General features: G+C 41.5%; 1 protein-coding gene and 1 pseudogene across 2 annotated transcripts in view; one reads left to right on the top strand and one right to left on the bottom strand.

The window, feature by feature from the left end:
• Positions 1-22,679, top strand: part of LOC117981766 (major facilitator superfamily domain-containing 14C-like) — a 132,052-nt gene that overhangs the window by 64,858 nt on the left and 44,515 nt on the right. For both annotated transcript variants that reach the window (XR_008626665.2, XM_063593948.1), the window contains exons 4-5: positions 3,978-4,040; positions 13,173-13,300. Coding sequence is in view for 1 of the 2 variants with exons in the window: in XM_063593948.1 (XP_063450018.1) it covers positions 3,978-4,040; positions 13,173-13,300 (191 nt within the window). In the remaining variant the exon portion in view is untranslated. The remainder of the gene's footprint in view (positions 1-3,977; positions 4,041-13,172; positions 13,301-22,679) is intronic.
• LOC129398750 (threonylcarbamoyl-AMP synthase-like) lies at positions 6,926-8,089 on the bottom strand (annotated as a pseudogene).

The raw sequence follows: 22,679 nt of genomic DNA, 5'->3' as shown, positions 1-22,679 counted from the left end.
TGAGCCGAGATCGTGCCACTGCACCTGAGCCTGGTGACAGAGTGAGACTTTGAATCAAACAACAACAAAAAGACAGTATGTCTGTTCTTTCCCAATTATTCTGTGGTCAATGCAATCATAATCAAAATTCTTCGCAAGTTATTTTGTGGCTATTGAAGAGCTGATTATAAAATATATGGAGACATAAAAAAAGCTTAGACTAAGGCAATCTTGAGGAAAATGAGCCACACTACAGAACTGGTCATGGATGAAATCATAGGGTGTTGAAGCTGTCTTCTTGAGTTGAGTCAGTTCTTGAGTTGGGGCCACAAGATCAGATGAGCCAGTTTATCGATCTGGGTGGTGCCAGCTGATCCATTAAGTGCAGGGTCTGCAAAATATCTCAAGCAGTGATATTAGGAGCAGTCTGGGGAGGGTCAGAATCCTGTAGCCTCTAGCTACCTGATTCGTAAACCATAATTTCTAATCTTGTGGCTGATGTTGGTCCTACAAAGGCAGTCTAGTCTCCAGGCAAGAAGGAGGTCTGCTTTGGGAAAGGGCTATTATTGTCTTTGTTTTAAAAAACTATAAACTAAGTTTCTCCCAAAGTTCATGCTATGCCCAGGAATGGGCAAGGACAGCTTGGAGGTTAGAAGTAAGATGGAGTCAGTTAAGTTAGATCTTTCACTGTCTCAGTCATAATTTTGCAAAGGCTGTTTCAAGTTTACAGTCAGGCTGTAGCCAGTTTTCCACCTGTAGTCTAGATACCTGTGGTTACTAGAGTGTAGTTCTTCAGCCCAGGTGGAAAGCCTTATTCCCTAAAATTTAATGCAGGGACTGGTTATAGGCACTCTTGCTCTGTGAAAGTGCGGATATTCTAGAGTACTGAAGTACTCTATAGGATTATGTGGTCATAGGACTTTGTGCACTTTTGGCAGCCATAAGAGATCTGGGGCACCATCCTTTTTGAATCTCATTCCATTCAATCCTGCAAGTATCCCACTTAGAAGTCCCACAGTTTTCAGAGAACTATGCTTGTGATTGTTATCCTGGTGCCATATCTGTAGGTCAGCAGCTTTGAGAGGAAGACACCAGGGAGCTTACTTTGTGACCTTTTAGTACCCTTTCATTTATGGCTATTTTTTCCTACTCCTCTGATTTGGGAGGTTTCTTTCTGGGTTCTGGAAAATGAACTTCTTCAAGGTCTTCTATTTCACCTTCAAGTGCTACTTTTCTTCAGCCCTTTTTTTGTTGTCAGTCTTTTCTCATCTGTTCTGTATCATCCAGAAGCGCCTTATGATTCTTGGCTTTCTAGGAATGCTGTAAATTTAATTTCATGTTTTTTCTGTTATATCTGTGGAAGTGGAGAAACACAGCTCTGTGTATGTTTATTACATGTAGATATTTCTAAGCTTTGTTGTACTGGAAGACAGTTCATTTCTTAAAACTTTATAGTTATTGTTTTAAAAGTGATAAGCAAGTGTCATTTTTTTTCTTGTAAAATGTTTCCTATTTTTTTCAGGAAAACGCCATTTTATTTTATGTTTACTGTAGTCCTTCTCAAGAATACTTAAAGGGGTTATTTTCCTTGAGTTATTTTTATTTATTTATTTATTTAGATAGATAGATAGATAGATAGATAGATAGATAGATAGATAGATAGATAGATACAAGGTCTTGCTCTGTTGCCCAGGCTAGAGTGCAGTGGTGCAATCATAGCTCACTGCAGACTTGATCTTCCGGGCTCAAGGCAATCTTCTCACTTCAGCTTCCTCAGTAGCTAGGATTACAGGTGTATGCCACTGTGCCTGGCTAAGCTTGAGTTTTTTTTCATACAGAGATGTTAAAAATGAAAGCTTTGATCTTCTCTATTTAATACACCTTTTATTATTAGGTTTACTTTATTCTGATAACATTTGTTGCCTTTTGTAGCTAAATTATTTACATACTTTATTTTGGTTTTTAAACTTTATCATAAGCCTGAGTAGAATATATCTGTTTTATTTACAACTGCTTTATTTTATGAAGGTTAGCCTTTTAAAATGATTATTGACTTGTTTTACTTTTTTCTTTAGTAAGATTTCACTGTTTCCTTTTTTGGGGGAGGGTGGGTAGAAAACAGTAGAAAAGTTTTTAAAAGCATGGATTGAACATTTTTAGAGGAATTGCCTGCATGGTAGCTTGATTGCTCAGAAATGGGCCCATATGGTCAGAAATTACATGAGATCTATTTAGTGTGCAACTCATTAAGTATGTATTTTGTCATTCATCCATAGATACGGTTTTGCCAAATTAAAATGATGATCTCTTATTCCTAAACTGCATCACCTGTACAAAGGGAATGCAGGTTTGCATCATTTTCCATGTAGAATTCTAGCAGTGGTCTGAAGTCGAGAGGGTGAGGTTTGAGGTGGGGGCAGGGAAGGATCAGCACTGCTGCTCCTTTGACAGCATGAGAGAACCCTGGAGGTGTTGGTGCAGTGTTGACCAGCACTCACTCCACCCTGTATTTCCCACTGAAAGAAACTAAGAGGAAGCCTGTGGGGAAAGGGAGTCAGAGGAATGTCGATAGTCTCTTATCTCTGATCTGATAGAGTATAGAAGGGAGAATGTGGGACTGAGAGACAATGGGTTAATAATGGACATGATCCGGCTGGGAGCGGTGGCTCACGCCTGTAATCCCAACACTTTGGGAGGCCAAGGTGGATGGATCACAAGGTCAGGAGTTCAAGACCAGCCTGACCAATATGGTGAAACTCCACCTCTACCAAAAATACAAAAATTAGCTGGGCGTGGTGGCAGGTTCCTGTAGTCCCGGCTACTTGGGAGGATGAGGCAGGAGAATCGCTTGAACCTGAGAGGCGGGGGTTGCGGTGAGCTGAGATTGCACCACTGCACTCCAGCCTGGGCGACAGAGTGAGACTCCATCTCCAAAAAAAAAAAAAGTTGACATGATCCGATAAGCATTTTTTAAAAATACGTTTTTGTTTTGCATTTTACCATGTTTTTGTGATGCATGTGACAAATCAAGTTATTCAACAGTTCTAGTCTTTATATTCTTTAAAGAAAATTTCTGTATCTCTGTGACTTACATTTATTATTTTTGGAAGATTTTTTTCTTATAACTTTGGTATTTCACTTGAAATATTTGGTGTCCTTCATTTGCTTTTCTTTTTCTTCAGTACAGGCAAGTAGAGTTCAAATATCAGTAGCTGAGATGACAAACTTTTTCTAAACCTTAAAAATAATGTTGTTAGAGGAAAGGTTGGAAATAATTTGTGAGTAGATTTTAATTTCCGTTTTTTAAAGACTTAATTTTTTAAAGAGTCATTTAAGGTTCACAGCAAAATTGAGAGGAAGGTACAGAGATTTCCCCTGTATCCCTTCCCCTACATATGCATACCCCCCACTTTTATTTTTTTACTATGGACATTCCTTTCTAAAGGGGTACATTTGTTTTATTTGATGAACTTACATTGACATACTGTTATCACCCAAATTCTGTAGTTTAGGTTTCACTCTTGGTATTGTATATGCTGAGTTTTGATAAATATATAATGCATGTATCCACCATCATAGTATCATACAAAGCATTTTCATTGCCCTAAAAATCCCCTGTGCTCTGCCTATTCATCCCTCCCTCCTTCACAGTCCCTGGCCACCACTGATCTTTTTATCGTTTCCATAGTTTTACCTTTTCCAGAATGTCATATACTTGGAATTATACAATACAATATGTAGCCTTTTCAGATTGGTTTGTTTCACTTAACTATGTGCATTTGAGGTTCCTCCATGTTTTTTAGTGGCTTGGTAGCTCATTTCTTTTTAGTGATAGTCTGGATGTACCACAGTTTGTTTATTTATTTGTTTTGATTTTATTGATATTTTATAATTTTTCATTGCAGGGCTCATTTATGTAGCATGCCATTAAGAGAGGCAGAAAATTTTTCCTTTAACTTAAATTTGAATTTGTCTTGATGTTTGTTTGCTTTTTGTAGGTTCTACATGAAACATTTTCTCAACACACATTCCTCATGAATGGTCTCATTCAAGGTGTAAAGGTAAGAAAGAATTTTTATGTGGTTTGTAATGAACCAAAGTCAGGAATCCTTGGTAGTTTAACTCTGGAAGTTTTAGTGGGACTTTGGGAAACAAATACTATTTGTTCTGGAGACTGAAATCTAAATTTTTAGCTGGGTTATTAAAAGTCACTTTAAAATACAACAGAAATACATAAGGCATAGAATGGTTTACTGGCAAATAGCAGTGTGAATACTCTATAGGCCTAACTTCATTTTTATTATTGTGTACACAAAAGGGCTTAATTATTATGTAACTTTTAACTTCTCTGCCTATCAACAGAATGAAGTGGGCAATTGCTACCATCTCCTTTTTAGGTATACTAAAAAGAAGTATATCTGAGGAAGAAGGAAGCCAAGCTGGTAACACTGGCCATGGCTTTGTAATAACTCAGCCACTTGATTTAATTAGTCTTAATTCATTATGTCGATTTTAATATGATATATATAAAAACGGCTTTAAACCGTTTTCCTGTTTGCACCGAGAATACTCACCAGCGGTGCTGCATTTACTCCAAGATAACTTTGCCACAAAACATGTTGCTTTTATTATTATTTTTGCATTGCTTTAGTATATAGACTTTGGAAACAAAAGACATCATTCTATTGATAGCATTCTTTTTCCTCATTTTTAATTTTTTTTATTTTTTTTGAGATGGAGTCTCGCTCTTTCACCAGGCTGGAGTGCAGTGTGGTGAGATCTCGGCTCACTGCAGCATCCGCCTCCCGGGTTCAAGCAATTCTCCTGCCTCAGCCTCCCGAGTAGCTGGGACTACAGGCATGCACCACCACGCCCAGTTGATTTTTCTATTTTTAGTAGAGACAGGATTTCACCATGTTGGTCAGGATGGTCTCGATCTCTTGACCTCGTGATCTGCCTGCCTTGGCCTCCCAAAGTGCTGGGATTACAGGCGTGAACCACCGCGCCTGACTGTTCCTCATTCTTTTAAATAATTTTTTTTTTTTGAGATGGAGTCTCGCTCTGTTGCCCAGGCTGGAGTGCAATGGTGCAATCTCAGCCTACTGCAACCTCCACCTCCCGGGTTCGAGCGATTCTCCTGCCTTAGTTTTCTGAGTAGCTGGGATTTCAGGTGCCCACCACTACGCTCAGCTAATTTTTGTAATTTTAGTAGAGATGGGGTTTCACCATGTTGGCCAGGCTGGTCTCGAACTGCTGACCTCAGGTGATCTGCCCGCCTTGGCCTCCCACAGTCTTGCAATCACAGGCATGAGCCACTGCACCTGGCCTGTATTCTGTTTTTAGTAGTGGTGTTTCCAGTTACAAACTATAGTAACACTCTATCACTGAAAATGTCAAATCCTAGAAAACGCAGCACTTCTACCTGTGATGTTAACATTGTTCTCGAACAGTTACCGGCTGAAGATTCATTTGATGAATCCACTTTTTTGAAATAGACAATTCTGATGATTCAGGTGATTCTGATGTTAGTTCTGTTTAGAAATAACTCCAAGAACACTTTTTATATTTTATTTTCACATTGAAAAATCAATCATATTTGCTTCAGCCTCAAAGAGTGTGTGTATGTAAAATCATATGAATGCTGGCAGTGAGCTGCACTTGTTTTTTCTAAATAGGAAAAGAGTTAAATAAGGGTTTAAAGTATAATAGTATTTTTTAGTCTCTTCTAGTAAAGCATATGAGTATAGGGTCTAATTTGTGCTTTCCAGTTTAGATAATGTCAATCTATGCATAATTATACGTTGTACTGAACAACATACTTAAAATTATTCCCAAGGCTGCACGCGGTGGCTCATGCCTGTAATCCCAGCACTTTGGGAGGCCAAGGCAGGCGGATCATGAGATCAGGAGATGGAGACCATCCTGGCTTAACATGGTGAAACCCCATCTCTACCAAAAATACAAAAAATTAGCTGTGCGTGGTGGCAGGCCCCTGTAGTCCCAGCTACTGGGGAGGCTGAGGAAAGAGAATCACTTGAACCTGGGAGATGGAGGTTGCAGTGAGCTGAGATTGCGCCACTGCACTCCAGCCTGGGCGTCAGAGCGAGACTCCGTCTCAAAAAAAAAAAAAAATTATGCCCTAGTAATGTGCTGAATTTAGCTATTGTAGTTCGTTATTTTCATAGCTCTTAAAAAACATTCATATAATAAATAATGTTAAATATTAATAAATAATATTTATTATTTGCCTGTTTTCAAAAATAATTTGAGGATATTTATATGTAAAATGACATTTTATTTATTTTTTATCATTTGGGTACTTTTTTTTATAGCTGTATGTCTTTTTACTAAAGAAAAGCCAAGTTCAAATGCCCAACAGTAATTATGTTGAACACTTAGTACACATAAATAGACCAAAGGCTACTGAGAACACTGGACTTAGATAAAAGTGTTACAGGTATAACTACAACTTAATTTATGAATAAATAAGAAAAAAGTCCCTGGCTGAAAAGGATAGTGGAGATTTATTTCTCAATATTCTTTAATTTGGACCACCCCCACCAACTGAGCCGACGTCCCAGCGTTAGATCAAAATGACTGCTCTCCCCACCAGCAATTACAGTATTTGACACCACTAGCTCCACTGGTTCAGAGGAGAGTGTTTGGCCTGTGGCTCTACCTGGTTCCAGCTTCAGGAGGCCAACCCATGCCTTTGGTCACCTGAGACTTTTTAAACAGCATTGGCACTTGTAGCTGGTCTGAACCATTTTGAATGCTACCACCCAGCAGAGAGGAGGCTCTCATTAGATTCTAAATCTGCTATTTAAATTACTTTTCAATTAAAAAAATAAACTTATTAGAATAATGCCACCTAGGAATGTTGTTAATCTCTCCATTCAGCTTTTGGCTGATATATGAGACTACAAATATTAAATATAGCCTTTCCCACAGGTGCAGCTTCTGGGGATTGGTCTACAGTGTTCAGAAAGACACATTGCATAAAAAAAAGTCAGGCTAGGTCAGACGCGGTGGCTCACGCCTGTAATCCCAGCACTTTGGGAGGCCAAGGTGGGCTGATCACCTGAGGTTGGGAGTTTGAGACCAGCCTGACCAACATGGAGAAACCCTGTCTCTACTAAAAATGCAAAATTAGCCGGTTGTGGTGGTGCATGCCTGTAACCCCAGCTACTTGGGAGGCTGAGGCAGGAGAATTGCTTGAACCTGGGAGACGGAGGTTGCAGTGAGCCGAGATCGTGCCATTGCACTCCAGCCTGGGCAACAAGAACGAAACTCCGTCTCAGAAAAAAGAAAAAAAAGTCAGACTACTGCAGGAGCTCCAGTGGCTTCTGCAAATGAGGGCTTGGCAATTATCAGTGGACGGACACAGAGTGTCCAGCACCAGGCCATGGGCCTTCCTGCTTCCTGAGTTTCACAAGTAGGATGCACATGAGGGGTGCAACCCATACCTCTGTTGAAGGAAGGCTGTAGTACTTTCCAGGACACAGCCTGGACGAATGATGCCAAACTTTCTATGCACAGATGAGTCAACCACAGTTGAGCCAAGGTAACACTCAGGGATCTGGCTATCCCTAGTTTGTCCCCCATCAATGACCAAGGACAACTGAGGCCAGAGGTCTTATAACTCCATGGCATTCAGAGAACTGTCCTGGGAGCTGAGGTCGGCACTAGTGAGAGCAAGAGGATGCTCATACATCTTGGCCAAGTCTTGCATAAAGGCATAATCAGGAATCCGGATACCTTGTAAGAGGAGTAAAGGGGTTTAGGTCGTTGTTGAGCTCCTCTGAACGTTCCATCACCAGGGACACTGGTCCTGGCACTAGGTCTTTCAGGAGCTCCTGGGGTACTACTCTCATACAGCCAGTAACTTGGCCTTCCTGCAGCCCTTGAGACGGTACACAATGCGCAGGGCCACTGAGCAGCTTGCCGGGCAGGACAGGCCATGTGGCATATGGTGGGATGGCTACCATGGTGCTGGTGTGCAGCTCAGCCATGGCTGAACACTCTGGGCTTGCCCCCTCGCTCTGTCCCACACTGGCAGCCACTGTGGCCCTCGGATCCCCCTGGACTGACTACAGATAACAAATACAGCCTTTCCCACAGGTGCAGCTTCTGGGGCTTGGTCTACAGTGTTCAGAAGGACACATTGCGTAAAAAAAAAGTCAGGGTAAGTCGGGCACGGTGGCTCATGCCTGTAATCCCAGCACTTTGGGAGGCCGAGGTGGGCGGATCACCTGAGGTTGGGAGTTTGAGACCAGCCTGACCAACATCGAGAAACCCTGTCTTTACTAAAAATGCAAAATTAGCTGGGTGTGCCAGAGACATCCTCCCATTTGGGTACTTTTTATTATTTAACAAACACTGGATACATAAACAAGTGAAACACAACCTGGACATGATTTACAGACTTTCTGTTTCCAGTTAAAACAGAGAACTATGACTAAAGTATTAGTAGCATACAGAGTTTATGCATAAGTACATTTCTAAATAAAATTCCCAATTTGCCACTCTTTTGTTTGGAATAATCCTCACAAAACCATTAGAATCCTAAAGTAAAAATACATTTATTACTTACATCAGAAACAACGAATTCAGAATGGAAAGTAGTTAAAAATCTGAAATGTTTTTTCTCATAAACTTGGAAAGAAACAATGAATTCAAAATGGAAAGTAGTTAAAAATCTGAAATGTTTTTTCTCATAAACTTGGAAAGAACTACCTTCTACTTCCATAAATACATTATGCTTTATAACAATGTATTGTGTTGCCACATACAACAGACCTTTATGAACTGCTAATACAACTTTTCAGTCTCACTCTGAACAATTCTAGATTGTTGAGAAACCTTTTGTTGCTGTTGTTGAAGTATATTCTACAAATATAAAAGAAAAAATTGTGAAATAACAATTAGGGTAAAATTTTAAATTTAGCAAAAAATATTCTACATTAAACTTAAATAGTTTTAAAATCAATACTTTAAAAATTTTGTTTTTAACAACTATTATGACCAAATTTAGGTAATTTGTGTTTACCACTAATGTGCAACAATATAATCCTACCAGTGGCTGAATAGGAAATTTTAGCAATATTCAAGACTTGTCTTTTTTTTTTTTTGAGACGGAGTCCCACCCTGTCGCCTAGGCTGGGGTGCAGTGGTGCGATCTCGGCTTGCTGCAACTCCCCGCTGTCCGGGTTCAAGTGATTCTCCTGCCTCAGACTCCCAAGTAGCTGAGATTACAGGCACACACCACCACACCTGGCTAATTTTTGTATTTTTAGTAGAGACGGGGTTTCACCATGTTGGCCAGGCTGGTCTCAAACTCTTGACCTCGTGATCCTCCCGCCTCGGCCTCCCAAAGTGCTGGGATTACAGGCATGAGCCACTGTGTCCGGCAAAGACCTGTCTTATTTCTTGGTGGTTTCAATATCCACACAGATTATCCTTCCAATAACAGTGGTCTTTCAGTTCCTTGATCTATTTCACTCCACCCTGTTAGCCATTCACTTATAATTAACTCTAACCATTACACAGTATTAATAATGGCAAACTTTCTAAGGGATAGGTACTCATTATTCCCTTTCATAGGTAAGTAAATTGAGAGAGAAAGATAATTTGCCCATTGTTTCACAGCTGCAATTGCTCAAACCAGAATTTTATCCCAAAAAGTATTGCTTCCAGCATCCAAACTCTAACCATTATACATATTGTTTCTCTATATATCCTAGTATTCAACCACTACCTCCTTACCATTCTAGCTTACTCTATTTTTTACTACAGCTCAGTATATCAGCACTGAAAACCCATCCTACCTGCCTTTCACTGTCACCCCTACCCCTGTATCCTCACTTTCATCTTTCTTGGCTTAAATTCTGTGGTCAATCATTATAATTACTGCTTTGCATATAAAGCGTGCCCTCTTTTTACTCTGTCACACTTGGTTGGCTAAACCCCAACGCTTGAAAATTTAATCCTCCAGCTACTCTGTCTGTAGGCAATACCTTTTCCACCATCTAATGACCTTAACTGTGTCACTAAATAAATAGAAGCAATGCAAAGAGAAATTTCAGTCTCCCATCACCACATCTACTATCCACCTACATGTATCTGTTCTCATATACTCTACTTCCTCTCCTGTTTCTAAGGATGAACTGTCCTTGTTCCTTGCTAAAGCCAGCTTCTTCACATATCTCATCCATTCTCAAGAATTCAGCAGTTATGCCTTTTTTCCCCAGTATTTTAAATTTTCACTCTAAATTATTCCTACCAGCATACAAGCATTCTAGTTCTCCAATCTAAAAACAAAACCTCTTTTCCTTTTCTCCTCAGGCTGCTACCCCATTTCTTTCTTTGCCATGCTATCTTACATTCATTGCAAGTAGACTTCCACACTCACTTTTCCACCAGAATTATTCCGAACCTTTTTCCTTTTTTTTTTTCTTTTTTTTGAGATGGAGTTTTGCTCTTGTTGCCCAGGCTGGAGTGCAATGGCACGATCTCGGCTCACTGCAACCTCCGCCTCCTGGGTTCAAGCGATTCTCCTGCCTTAGCCTCCCGAGTAGCTGGGATTAGAGGTGCGCACCACCATGCCTGGCTAATTTTGTATTTTTAGTAGAGACGGGGTTTCACCATGGCCAGGCTGGTCTTGAACTTCTGACCTCAGGTGATCCGCCCGCCTCAACCTCCCAGTGTGCTGGGATTACAGGCGTGAGCCACCATGCCTGGCCCCTTTTTCATTCTTAAAAGGCTTTCTTTACTTGCTTTCTTGACTTGACCTAGCATAGTTTTCTTTCTACCTGTTAGGCCGCTCATTCTCAGTCTTCTTATACTCTTAATTCATCTCTAGATGACTTATAATACCTAATACTGTGTAAATAGTTGTTAAACTGTATTTTTTAATTTGTATTTTTTATTGTTGTGTTCTTATTTTTAATTGTTTTCTTCCAAATATTTTTCATCCATGATTGGATGAATCTACAGATATGGAGCCTCCATATACAGAGGGTTGGCTGTGTAGAGATTTAAACTAGTTGCATGGACAATGGGCAAATGATCCAAACTAGATCGGTGATATTTCTCCAGAGGAATTTTCTGCTAGAGGTATTGCGATTTTCTCAGTCTACTGGGGTTACTTAACTTGTAGTAAGCCTAGGATTGCAAAAACTGTCCTGCTTACTACATTGAGACACCTTACTAAGAATTGGTGAGAGAACCCAGATGACACTATATGAACAACTCCTTCCCTGTGTCCGTCTAGCTATGCCTGAAGCTAAACTTACCCACAGCTTCTTTTATATAAAGTATTAATAATAATCCTTCTTTTGTACGAGGAAGCTCTCTTCTTTCATTTGCCTATTAAACTTTCCCCTCCTTCACCCACCCATGTGTGCCCATGTCCTTAATCTTCTTGGTGCAAGATGATGAACTGCAGGTATTTCCCCAGACAACGAAGCTGCTTCACTTTGAGTCCCTCCTCTTATCAGTTTACCTATGTCTGCTGTCCTGGGTTAATCAGTTGGTGGCTGATAGGGGATTGGAATCTGTTCCTTTTTCTTTCCAATTATGTGAACTTGGAGACTTCTGTAAGTTGATTTTCTCTGAAAAGTTCTATTCAATTCACCAAACGTATTTGAAAACCAGTGTTTACCAGGCCCTGTGATAGGCACCACGGGTACAGAGATAAGAAGAAATGTCATCCTTCTGACCTTAATCTCAATTTTGAATCCAGTAGAGAAGGTAGACAAATAACAAGTGATTTAATGGAGTGCTGAAATTATAATAGAAGAGCTAAGAGACTAGATAGAGGAGGAGGTGCTTCTCTCCCAGGGTTGGGAAGAATCACTAGCAGTTTCCAGGCTCCAAGTGTGGGATGGATGTGCATGCAAAGGCCTGTTGGCACGCAGGAACATTGTATGTCCAGAAAACTGGAAGTATCGCATGCAGCCACAGCAGAGGATGTGTGTCAGGAGCCGGGTTTTGGAGTGTCCTATTTATGTGATGTGCTGAGGAATTTTTAAGATGTATCATGAAAATTCAGATACACAAAAGAATAGTGTGATGAATACCTGTGTACTCATCACCTATTTCATTATTCATCAGCATTTTTCTACTCTTGTCCATCCCTGCTCTCCCCACCCTGCTGCTTATCTGTAGCATTGAAATGAAGGTGGCCAGCCAACAGAGTGACTGGCAAATAGTGGGCAAGCAGTGAATGTGAGTTCCTTGACTTCCTTTGCTTCTGTGTGGTGTTATCTATGTCAGGCTCTCTTCCCCTTAGTTTCAACTGTAGTTGTTGTTCAGGTTGGATTATCTCCTTCTTCCTAAACTCATCAGGCAGAGAGAACTTTACTTTGATTGACAAAGTTGACAAAGAATCTAGTTTTCTTTTGATCATTAAGCATATGTACACTCCTCTTCTTTATCCCTGTGAGGCCCTGGGGATAGTATATGGTGTACATTCATTTGGGTGTCATTGTACCAGTTAATGCAGTTTTGTGCAGAATTGATATGCCATATATATTTATTAAAGTGATTCAAATTTCTAGCTTCTTCCCGTATGCTTGGTGTGTGTTCATCTTAAGGGTCAAATGTGGGTATATATATATCATGTCATCGCTCTTTTCTAATTTCTTCTGGAAAACAAGCTTTTTTACTTCTTCCTTCCCTTTCTGATAGAACATTTACATTTTTGGTTATAATTTTATTTTAGATTTTATTTTAATTAGACAACAGTTTTGCTCTTGTTGCCCAGCCTAGAGTACAAAGGCGTGATCTTGGTTCACTGCAGCCTCTGCCTCTCGGGTTCAAGTGATTCTCCTGCCTCAGCCTCCTGAGTAGCTGGGATTACAGGCGTCTGCCACCACGCCCGGCTAATTTTTTGTAATTTTGTATTTTTAGTAGAGACGAGGTTTCACCATGTTGGCCAGACTGGTCTTGAACTCCTGACCTCAAGTGATCCACCCGCCTCGGCCTTCCAAAGTGCTGGGATTACAGGCATGAGCCACCAAGCCAGGCCTAATTTTATTTTTTTAGTTGTAGTTTGTATTTAATGTTTCAAAGTATTATTCTGTTTTGGGGGCAGTACAATGAATTAGAGCTAATGCATTTAGAAAATATGAATTACAGGTAATTGAGGGATCAGATTATAAAACTAACCTTTGCTTTGGTTTCCTCTCCAGGGCCTGCTCTCTTTTTTGAGTGCCCCACTCATTGGTGCCCTGTCTGATGTGTGGGGGAGGAAGCCCTTTCTCCTCGGCACTGTATTCTTTACCTGCTTCCCAATCCCACTGATGAGTATCAGCCCATGGTGAGTGACTTGGCCCTTCACCTCCTGACTGCTTGTTTTGAGTCACATGTAAATTATGTTTGCAGAGCACTTCTTAACTATTACAAAGCAGTTGTGCTTGTGTTTTCATTTGATCTCTCTGGTAATACTGAAAACCAGTTTGGACAGTTGTCATTATATCCATTTTATAAATGGGGTAGTGAAGACATTCTAGAATTAAGTCTGAGATAAGTTACTTAGGTGAAGAAATTTTATTTTTTCACATTGCTAGAAGAAACATGCTAGATACTAGAAACATGCTAGAAGAAAACTTGGATGAAATAATCTTTAACCTGGTATAGGGAGAGGCTTTCTAATTCTAAATCCAGAGCCAGTAAAGGATTAATAAATAATGTCTACAAATACCAAAAAACGTTTACATGGACAAAGTGTACCGTAACATCAAAAGACAAATGACTATAAAAAATCTTTATCAACATGTAAATCACCATACTTCACTGATAAAGGGTTAATCCTGAGGCCGGGCATGGTGGCTCACGCCTGTAATCCCAGCACTTTGGGAGGCTGAGGAGGGCGGATCACCTGAGGTCAGGAATTTGAGACTTGCCTGACAAACATGGTGAAACCCTATCTCTACAAAAAATACGAAAATCAGCCAGATGTGGTGGTCCACATCTGTAATCCCAGCTACTCGGGAGTCCAAGGCAGGAGAATTGCTTGAACCAGGGAGGCGGAGGTTGCAGTGAGCTCAGGTCGCGCCATTGCACTCCAGCCTGGGCAACAAGAGTGAAACTCCATCTCCAAAAAAAAAGAAAAAAAAAGGGGTTAATCCTTACTTTGTAAATGTTTTAAAAATTGATGGGAAAAGATTAGAAATCCTATAGAAAAGTGGGCAAAAGTCATGCACAGACTCTTTACCAAAAGATGTATAAACATATGAAAAGATGTTCGTTCAACTTCACTCATGGTAAGAGAAACGTAAATTACAACTACACTGAGATACCATTTCTCACCCATCAGATTGTCAAAAACTTAAAAGCTTAACCGTACTCTCTACGGATAAGACTGTGGAGAAACAGGCATTTTCATACATTGTTGGTGGGAATGCAAAATGTTTTAAGTCCTATAGAGGGAAGTTGGCAGTATTTAATTAAATTATATATACACATACCTGTTGACACAGCAAGCAAGCGCAGGGATAAATAAGAATTTATCCCTTAAGAGTCACCTCCAGGCCGCATGCAGTGGCCCACGTCTGTAATCCTAGCACTTTGGCAGGCCCAGATGGGCGGATTGCCTGAGCTCAGGAGTTCGAGACCAGCCTGGGCAACATAGTGAAACCCTGTCTCTACTAAAATACAAAAAATGAGCCAGGTGTGGTGGCGGTTGCCTGTATTCCCAGCTACTCAGGAGGCTGAGGTACGAGAATTGCTTGAACCTGGGAGGCAGAGGTTGCAGTGAGCTGAGATCATGCCACTACATTCCAGCCTGGGCAACAAAGGGAAACTGGGCCGGGAGCTATGGCTCATGCCTGTAATCCCAGCACTTTGGGAGGCCAACGCGAGGTCGGCAGTTCAAGACCAGCCTGACGAACATGGAGAAACCCCATCACTACTAAAAATACAAAATTAGCCGGGCGTGGTGTCACATGCCTGTAATCCCAGCTACTCGGGATGCTGAGGTCCTGAACCCAGGAGGCGGAGGCTGCGGTGAGCCGAGATCACGCCATTGCACTCCAGCCTGGGCAACAACAGCGAAACTCCATCTCAAGAAGGAAAAAAGAGTCACCTCCAGTGATACGAATTACAGGTGCACATGATTACTTGTCAGCATTATTTATAGTTGCAAAATATTGGAAGTTGCTTGGACATTCAAGCATAGGAAATGGACTGAATAACACATGATGGAGTCAAATATAACCGTGAAAAGAATGAAGAAGGCCGGTCGCGGTGGCTCACACCTGTAATCCCAGCACTTTGGGAGGCCAAGACGGCGGATCACAAGGTCAGGAGATCGAGACCATTCTGGCTAACACGGTGAAACTCTGTCACTACTAAAAATACAAAAATTAGCCAGACGTAGTGGCACATGCCTGTAATCCCAGCTACTCAGGAGGCTGAGGCAGGAGAATTGCTTGACCCCAGGAGGCGGAGGTTGCAGTGAGCTGAGATCACACCACTGCATTACAGCCTGGGTGACAGAGAGAGTGTTTGTTTCAAAAAAAAAAAAAAAAAAAAAAAGAACAAAGGTTTTAGGAAGATAATTTTAAGATATGTAAATAACTTTTTTTTTTTTTTTTTTTTGACAGGGTAGGGTCTTGCTCTGTTACCAAGGCTGGAGAGCAGTGGAACAATCATGGCTCACTGCAGCCTCTACCTCCTGGGCTGTAGCCATTTTCCCACCTCAGCCTCCCAAGTAGCTAGGACTATAGTCATAGTCTGGCTGGAGTGCAATGGCGCAATCTCAGCTCACTGCAACCTCCGCCTCCCGGGTTCAAGCGATTCTCCTGCCTCAGTCTCCCGATTAGTTGGGATTACAGGCATGCACCACCACACCCAGCTAATGTTGTATTTTTAGTAGGGACGGTTTCTCCATGTTGGTCAGGCTGGTCTCGAACTCCCGACCTCAAGTGATCCACCCACCTCGGCCTCCCAAAGTGCTGGGATTACAGGCGTGAGCCACCGTGCCAGGCCCATGTTAGTTTTTAATATTTTTTAATATGAGTGTGCATATAGTTGTTAGTATGTTATTTTATTATCTCTTAAATGACTACGGGATCTGTGGTTATATCTCCTCTTTCATTGCTGGCATCATTTTTTTGTTTTTTGTTTTTTTTTTTTTGAGACGGAGTCTCACTCTGTTGCCCAGGCTGGAGTGCAGTGGCGCGATCTCTGCTCACTGCAAGCTCAGCCTCCTGGGTTCATGCCATTCTCCTGCCTCAGCCTCCCGAGTAGCTGGGACTATAGGAGCCCACTACCACGTCCGGCTAATTTTTTTGTATTTCTAGTAGAAACGGGGTTTCACCATGTCAGCCAGGATGGTTTTGATCTCCTGACCTCGTGATCCACCCGCCTCGGCCTCCCAAAATGCTGGGATTACAGGCGTGAGCCACCGCACATTGCTGGCGTTCTTAACTTGAATCTACTCTATTATTTTAGCATCAGAAGATTATGAATTTTACTGATTGTATTAAAAAACAATTTTAAGCCAGGTGCGGTAGCTCAAGCCTGTAATCCCAGCACTCTGGGAGGCCAAAGCAGGCGGATCGCTTGAGGTCAGAAGTTTGAGACCAGCCTGGCCAACATGGTGAAACCTCATCTCTTCTAAAAATCCAAAAATTAGCCGGGTGTGGTGGCGTGCACCTGTAGTCCCAGCTACCTGTGGCAGGAGAATGGCTTGAACCCAGGAAGCGGAGGTTGCAGTGAGCCAAGATCACACCATTGCACTCCAGCCTAGGCATGGTGAGACTCCATCTCAAAAAAAAAAAAAAAAAATTAAATTGTATTGATTTTCTCTTTTCACTTTTATTGATTTCGTCTTTTACCTATTATTTCCTGTCCTCTGCATGCTCTGATTTTATTTTGCTCTTTTTCTGGTTTCTTTAGGTGAATGCTTAAATTATTGATGTGAGACTTTTCTTCTTTTCTAATATATGCTTCTAACGCTGATTATTTCCCTCTTCACAATGCTTTATCTGTATCTTACCACGTTTTATATGTTTTATTTATATTTAGGTCTTTATTATTTTTAATTTCCCCCAAGATTATAACTCATGAGCTATTTAGAAGAATGCACTTCAATTTCCAAATGTTTGAGAACTTTCCTTTCCTTCCCATTTTTATGTAATTAAAGCTTATACTATAGACACATTAGATTAAAATTCAATTACACTTGTTTAGTTACATTGTATAGGTTGTTCAAGTATCATTGGAGCAAACTTTTCAAATATTAACTTTATGTAGTGGTTGTCAGTCTTTTGCACTTGTAGAGTGGCAAGTAAAAAATACCCTGAAAATATGGCCCTCAGGCCGCTGGAGAAGCTCACAGAGACAGAAATAGTGGGAATTTTCTGAGTCCTCAGTGCTCATTACTTTCTAGGCCAGCACACAGGGATCCAACAAAGCCAGCATTAGTGTTCATTAAAGGGCAGTGGGATAGAAGGATGGAGAACGCCCTGGTATCACCTAGCTGGTTCTAATGACCCATGCAGGATCCCATGGTATAAGCTGGCTTGTAACATAACTCGTTCAAGACTCCTTCTGTGCATTAATGAGCGAATCTGTATTTGAACATGTTCACATGAACAGATTGGAAGAGACGATAAATTTACCATGAGCAATCCCTTTAGGATTGGTTTTAGGAACTTACTGATCCTGTATTCATCTTGGGCATTTGTCTGTTGTATTTGCTGTCACAGAATGTCTTTTAATCCCAAATACACTTCTACAGATCCATCCAATACAAGTCCCTAGTCGTGATCTTTGGAATGAAGTAATACATTTCAAAGAACATTAGAAGGAAGGACTATGGCAGGAGAGATGGAATTGGTCCTTCAGAGGACTGGGATGAAGATGAGAAATGAACCAGCATTAGGACAGCCTTAGTCTCAATACATTTGCCTAACATAAGTTCAAAGGGCACAGTTGTGTGCACAAAGTATCCTTGATGACATCATAACTCAGAATTCAGTAAAACAGCTCATCAGGTCCCTCACAGGGGGTGTGCTAGGGTGGTGGCCACTCTTGAGACTCTGTGCCCAGTGATGAAAAATAGTATGAAGGTTGTTTAAAAATGAAAAATAGAATTACCATACTATTCAACAATCTTACTTCTCAGTATATAACCTAAAGAATTAAAGGCAGGATCTCAAAAAGATATTTGCACACCCATGTTTATTGCAGCATTATTCACAATAGCCAAGAGATAAAAGCAATCCAAATGACTTTGGTGGATGAAAGGATAAAATATGGTGTATATATGTGTATTTGTGTAAATATATATAAAGACTAAGCAGCCTTCAGAAAGAAGGAAACCATGTCACATGCTAGATAGAACATGGGTGAAGCTCAAGAACATTATGCTAAGTGAAATAAGCCAATCACAAAAAGACAGATTTTTTTTTTTCATATGAAGTATTTAAAGTAGTCAAAATCACAGTAGTGGTTGCCAAGAGCTGGGAGTGGGAGTGGTGGTGGTGGGATTAGTGTTTAATATGTACAGAACTTTAGTTTTGGAAGATGAAAAATTTCTAAAGATTAAGAAGTAAGAATATACTTAACGTGTTAAGTATATTCACAATGATGTAAACATACTTAACATTACTAAACTGTATACTTTAAAATGTTTTAAATGATTTTTTTAAAAAGCAGCAGCATAGGAATAAATCTTCATGACCTAACACTAGTTCATGATTTCTTAAATATGACACCAAAAGCACAAGTAACAAAAGAACACATAGATAAATTGGACGTCATCCAAAGTAAAAAAGTTTTGTGCTTCAAAGAATACTGTCAAGAAAGTAAATGATGGCCAGGTGCGGTGGCTCAGGCCTGTAATCCCAGAACTTTGGGAGGCCGAGGCAGGCGGATCACGATTTCAGGAGTTCGAGACCAGCCTGGCCAACATGGCAAAACCCTGTCTCTATTAAAAATACAAAAATTAGCCGGGCGTGGTGACACATGCCTGTAATCCCAGCTACTGGGGAGGCTGAGGCAGGAGAATCCTTGAAACCAAAGGCAGAGGTTGCAGTAAGCCGAGATCATGCCACTGCACTCCAGCCTGGGCAAAGGAGTGAAACCTTGTCTCAAAAAAAAAAAGAGGCTGGGCACAGTGGCTCACGCCTGTAATCTCAGCACTTTGGGAGGCTGAGACAGGTGGATCACGAGGTCAGGAGATCAAGACCATCCTGGCTAACATGGTGAAACCCTGTCCCTACTAAAAATACAAAAAAAAATTAGCCAGGTGTGGTGGCACGCGCCTGTAGTCCCAGCTACTCGAGAGACTGAGGCAGGAGAATGGCGTGAACCTGGGAGGTGGGGCTTGCAGTGAGCCGAGATCGCACCACTGCACTCCAGCCTGGGCAACAGAGCAAGACTCTGTCTCAAAAAGAAAAAAAGAAAGGACAACCCATGGAATGGGAGACTATTTCTGCAAATTATATCCTGTAAAGGATTTAAAAATATGTATATATAAATAAAATATATATTTTCTTTTTATTTTATATATAATATATATTTTTTCTTTTTCTTTATTTTATATATTTTATATATAATATATATAATATATAACATATATAATATATTATATATAATATATATAATTATATATAATATATATGTAATTATATATATATTACATATATATATAATTCACATTAGCCAAAAAGTGAAAACAACCCAAATGTTCATCACCTGATGAATGAATAAGTTTCAGGATATCCACCAATGGAATATTATTCAGCAATAAAAAGGTTTGATGTAATGATAGATGCTAAAAACATGGATGAACCTTGGAAATATTTAAAGTAAAATAAGACAGGTGTGAAAGACATATATTGTATGATTCCATTCATATGCAAGTCCAGAGCATGTAAAGCTATATAGAAAGTCAGTTCGTGGTTATGTAGGCCTAGGATGTAGATCGGTGGGGGGCAGGGGGGGTGATAGCTAAAGGACAAGGGTTTTTTTTTCTTCTTCATTTTTTGAGATGGAGTCTCACTCTGTCACCCAGGCTGGAGTGCAGCGGCACAATCTCGGCTCACTGCAACCTCTGCCTCTCCGGTTCAAGCGATTCTCCTGCTTCAGCCTCTCATGTAGCTGGGATCACATGTGTGCCACCATGCCCAGCTGATTTTTGTATTTTTAGTAGAGGCGGGGTTTCACCATGTTGGCCAGGCTGGTCTCGAACTCTTCACCTCAAGTTATTCACTCACCTCGGCCTCCCAAAGTGTTGGGATTACAGGCATGAGCCACTGCACCCAGCCTAGGGGTTTTCTTTTTGAGGTGATAAAAATGTTCTAAAGTTTATAGTGATGATGCTTGCAAATTCTATAAGTAGACTTAATGCAGTGATGGTTGCAAATTCTATAAATATATTTAATGTGGTGATGGTTGCAAATTCTATGAAAAACCCAAATTGTACAATTTCAATGAGTGAAAGCATGCTATGTGAATGTCTTCATAAAGGTTTTATTTAAAAAATGAGCAAACGGTAGAATGTTAACATGGCCCACGTCTATGTGGTGTCTATATTGGTTTCTATCATATGTTTTCTATGTGGTTGAAACATTCCTAATAAAATGTGCATAGTTTTTTAAAAAAGAAAACACATCAGTGGACGTGAATGCAGGATGTCTTATGAATGCTCACACAGAAGCTCCCATTCGTGAGGAATGCAGGGAAAAGCAGAAGATGGAGTAGGAGTTGGCATGGCCCAGCTAGCTCAGATGACACACGATGGTCCCAGTGGCATGACTTGGTTCGTGTGATTTGTGCTTTGGGGTTTTATTTTGGCACATTATAAAGGAGTAAAGCCTGTATACAGTCAGTTTCTGTCTATTCTAATGAAGGGCAAGGGGTTGAAGGGATTTACCTTGAGTAACCATCCACTTACATTGATTAGGATTCTTGTGATCCTATCATCACCCGTGAGATTTCTATGTTGTTTGTGTTTAATGTTAGAGAATATCTTTTAATCGCTCATACAGTTTATGCAAATACCGTATACATGATAAACGTCCCTACAACGTGATCTTTGGAATGAACTAAGACAAAGGAAATTCTGAGGAAGGACCATGGCATGAGAGGTGGAATTCATCCTTCCGAGGACTGAGATGAGGACGGAAAATGAACCATCGGTAAATACAACCTTAGTCTGGATACATTTGCCTAAAATGAGCTCAAAGGGCACAAGTGTGCAGACAAAGGCATGCTCAATGACATCATAACTCAGAATTCAGTAAAACCCAGCGTATCAGCTCCCTCACAGGGAATGTGCCAGGGTGGGGGCCACTGTTGAGAGTCTGCACCCAGTAATGGTCAGGGACTCAGTGACAATGACTCTGGCAGCCCTGGCCGGGTATCAGCCGATTGGCCAGGAGGGGGCAGCCTGGCCCAGATCCCCCAAACCAGGTGACTCTCACTAACATTGCCCAGGGCACCAAGACCTGAAGGACATCATGGGATGCTGAAGTTAGAATCAAAGTGCAGCTACAAAAGGGCAGCCACCTGGAGCAAGTCCATCCTGGTAGCTGTCAGAAAGCACTGCATGTTTACTAACGGGGGCCGGCCTTGCTCACATTGTCAGATGGAGTTTTTCAGGAGGCCATGGCTTCTTCAGGGATCTGTCGTCCAGTGGTGAAGGGAGTGGTTTCTGGAGGCAAACCTGCCCGGGGCCGCCCCAACTGCACTGGCTCCCAGAGAGTGACCTGGCTGCGTTAGCAGGGAGGCCAAACCCACCGAGAGCCTCAGCATACCCCCAGCACCTGCTGTGAGCAAGCTGCTTGGCTTCCCCAAGTGTGAATATGACGATGTCATGGGTGTTTACAGATTCCCTTGCACTGTGTCCCACAGCAGTCCTGGTTCACGTGTGATACACTGCACTTGGCGTGGAGGTGTGCTGAGAGTCGTAAAGAGCCGAGCCTTTCTTCATTCTTTCCCATGGCTCTGATACAGTTTCCAGATACCAGTCAGGAAGGAAGTTCCTGAGATGATGGACCTTGTCCTAGTCACATAGGGCTGCTAGGACAAAGTGTCCTAGACTTGGTGGGTCGAGGGGTGGTGCGTATTAAGAAGCAAAATGTATTTGTCAGTCTGGAGGCTGGAAGTCCGACGTTAGGGTCACAGCAAGGTGAGGTTCTGGTGAGGGCTCTCTTCCTGGCTTGCAGATGGCTGCCTTCTCACTGTGTCCTCATGTCAGGGAGAGAGAGAGAGTGCTGGGATCTCTGCTTCTTACCATGGCCCTAATCCCATCATAAGGGCCCCATCCTCATGTTCTCTTCTAACCCTGAGTAACTCCCAAAGGCCCCATCTCCAAATACCATCATGTTAGGAGTTAGGGCTTCACCACAGGAACTGGGCAGGGGGGACACATGTTAAGTCCATCAGAGCCCCCCAGTCAGCCCCACTGTGCCTATTTAGGGGCAGGCTGTAGGGCTCAGGCGGGACACAGAGGTGAAGGAAGCATAGGTTCTGCCTCTTGGAAATGGCTCAGCCAAAACAAGGACAGGGACAGTGGGGCAGGAAACAGCTAGTGGGGTAAACCAGCAGAAGCCCCGAGGTGTCACTAAACCAAGGTATCACTTTCACACTTAGGTGAGGAAGTTGGCTGAGCACCCACACACACGCCAGAGTACGGACCACATTCCCTTCAAACATGGCTCACTTAACATTCCTAAACCCTG

The sequence above is a fragment of the Pan paniscus genome, chromosome 11 (genome assembly GCF_029289425.2).
Source record: "Pan paniscus chromosome 11, NHGRI_mPanPan1-v2.0_pri, whole genome shotgun sequence".
NCBI lineage: Eukaryota > Metazoa > Chordata > Mammalia > Primates > Hominidae > Pan > Pan paniscus.
The sequence above is the reverse complement of the archived record's forward strand: the minus strand, read 5'-3'. Positions and strand labels throughout refer to the sequence as shown.